This window comes from Aplysia californica, unplaced genomic scaffold, assembly GCF_000002075.1.
Source record: "Aplysia californica isolate F4 #8 unplaced genomic scaffold, AplCal3.0 scaffold00026, whole genome shotgun sequence".
NCBI classification, from domain to species: Eukaryota; Metazoa; Mollusca; class Gastropoda; order Aplysiida; family Aplysiidae; genus Aplysia; species Aplysia californica.
In genome coordinates, this window is record NW_004797296.1 from 494,592 (window position 1) to 495,831 (window position 1,240).

The 1,240-nt window shown below is 46.5% G+C and overlaps 1 protein-coding gene across 10 annotated transcripts in view; it reads right to left on the bottom strand.

Moving 5' to 3' along the window:
- The window catches only part of LOC101850302 (BTB/POZ domain-containing protein 17), a 100,031-nt gene that overhangs the window by 9,936 nt on the left and 88,855 nt on the right, over window positions 1-1,240 (bottom strand). For all 10 annotated transcript variants that reach the window (XM_035973100.1, XM_013089641.2, XM_013089632.2 and 7 more), the window contains 2 exons: window positions 846-992; window positions 274-560 (listed from right to left, as the gene is read on the bottom strand). In XM_035973100.1, coding sequence (XP_035828993.1) covers window positions 274-560; window positions 846-992 — 434 coding nt within the window. The remainder of the gene's footprint in view (window positions 1-273; window positions 561-845; window positions 993-1,240) is intronic.

Sequence of the window (1,240 nt, forward strand, 5' to 3'; positions counted from 1 at the left end):
ACACACACACATTAGACACACAGCACCCATAACATACCTCCATCATGTAGTAAGTACACACATTTTGTAGAAACTCCAGACTGTAGCCTACATATACCCAAGACACCACTTCTTTATCTTTTCAGGCATCACTTCTCATCTTTTCGCAACTCTGCCTATTTTTCCTTCCTTCCCTCACCCTCCATCCCTCCCCCTTTCCCACCCCAACCCCCATTTCCATGGAAAGGCCCTAGCTCCCACCCCACAACACTTTACACCCCCCCCTCCCCTCACCTAGTATGCTCCACCATGTACTGTGTACACAGATTCTTCAGCGACTCCACACTGTACTTGTCCGCCAGGCACAGAATCCCCACGGCAGAGTCCACGCTGATGTTCACCTCGGCCGTGTACAGGAAGCGGAGGAAAGTGTCAAAGTACTTCTGGCATTCCTCCGTCTCCTCCAGCACAATCTCTGGCAGCCCGGCCTGCGTCCAGTTCTTGTTGTACAGCATCGTCCGGAACACCTCGCTCGACTTGGCCAGGACAAACTTGTGGCCGTAGTATTTCTCTTCTCCGATCTGGAAAGGATTTCAACAAAGCAAAAACAGGGTTATGAGAATGGAGTAACAACATTTTTGTGGTTAAATCCTCTACTTTTTTCATGCTGTGACCCCAGCTGATGCGCATAATAAGGAAAGCCAAGAAGTCCTAAATAACGGGCCATACTTTACTTTTATTGGCGGGGAGGGGGTGTGAGTTTAGACAAAAGTTTCTAATCCTCCATCTCGTGGCACCGAACCATAACATACCCTCCAAGAACGAACCCCCCCAACATATCCAAACATTCCAAAGGCTATATTTACCTTGAGAATGACATCGCTGATATCCTGTTGGTTGTAGAACTGGCCCACGTTCTGAATGAAGTTACTCTCGTCTCTAAGGATGCGCGGTTGTGTGCCGGTCACCTGTGTCTCCGGGGTGGTCTCCCCTGGGTCACCGGGCTCCATCGTCTGCAAGGACAACAACACAGATCTTAAGCAAAAGTCAAAAGGTCGAGTCATTAGAGTACATGTATAGGAAGAGTATAAAAAGGAGTAGAAATCTAGGCCATAGGCCATTGTGATCGTTCAAATTTATCTTAGAACTATTTGATCCTTAAATAAATCAGGTAAAATTAAAATTATTTATATTTAATTGTTTTTTTCGAAGGTCAAGAACATGAAGGATAGAAGAATTAATTGGAAGTTGGGGGGGGGGG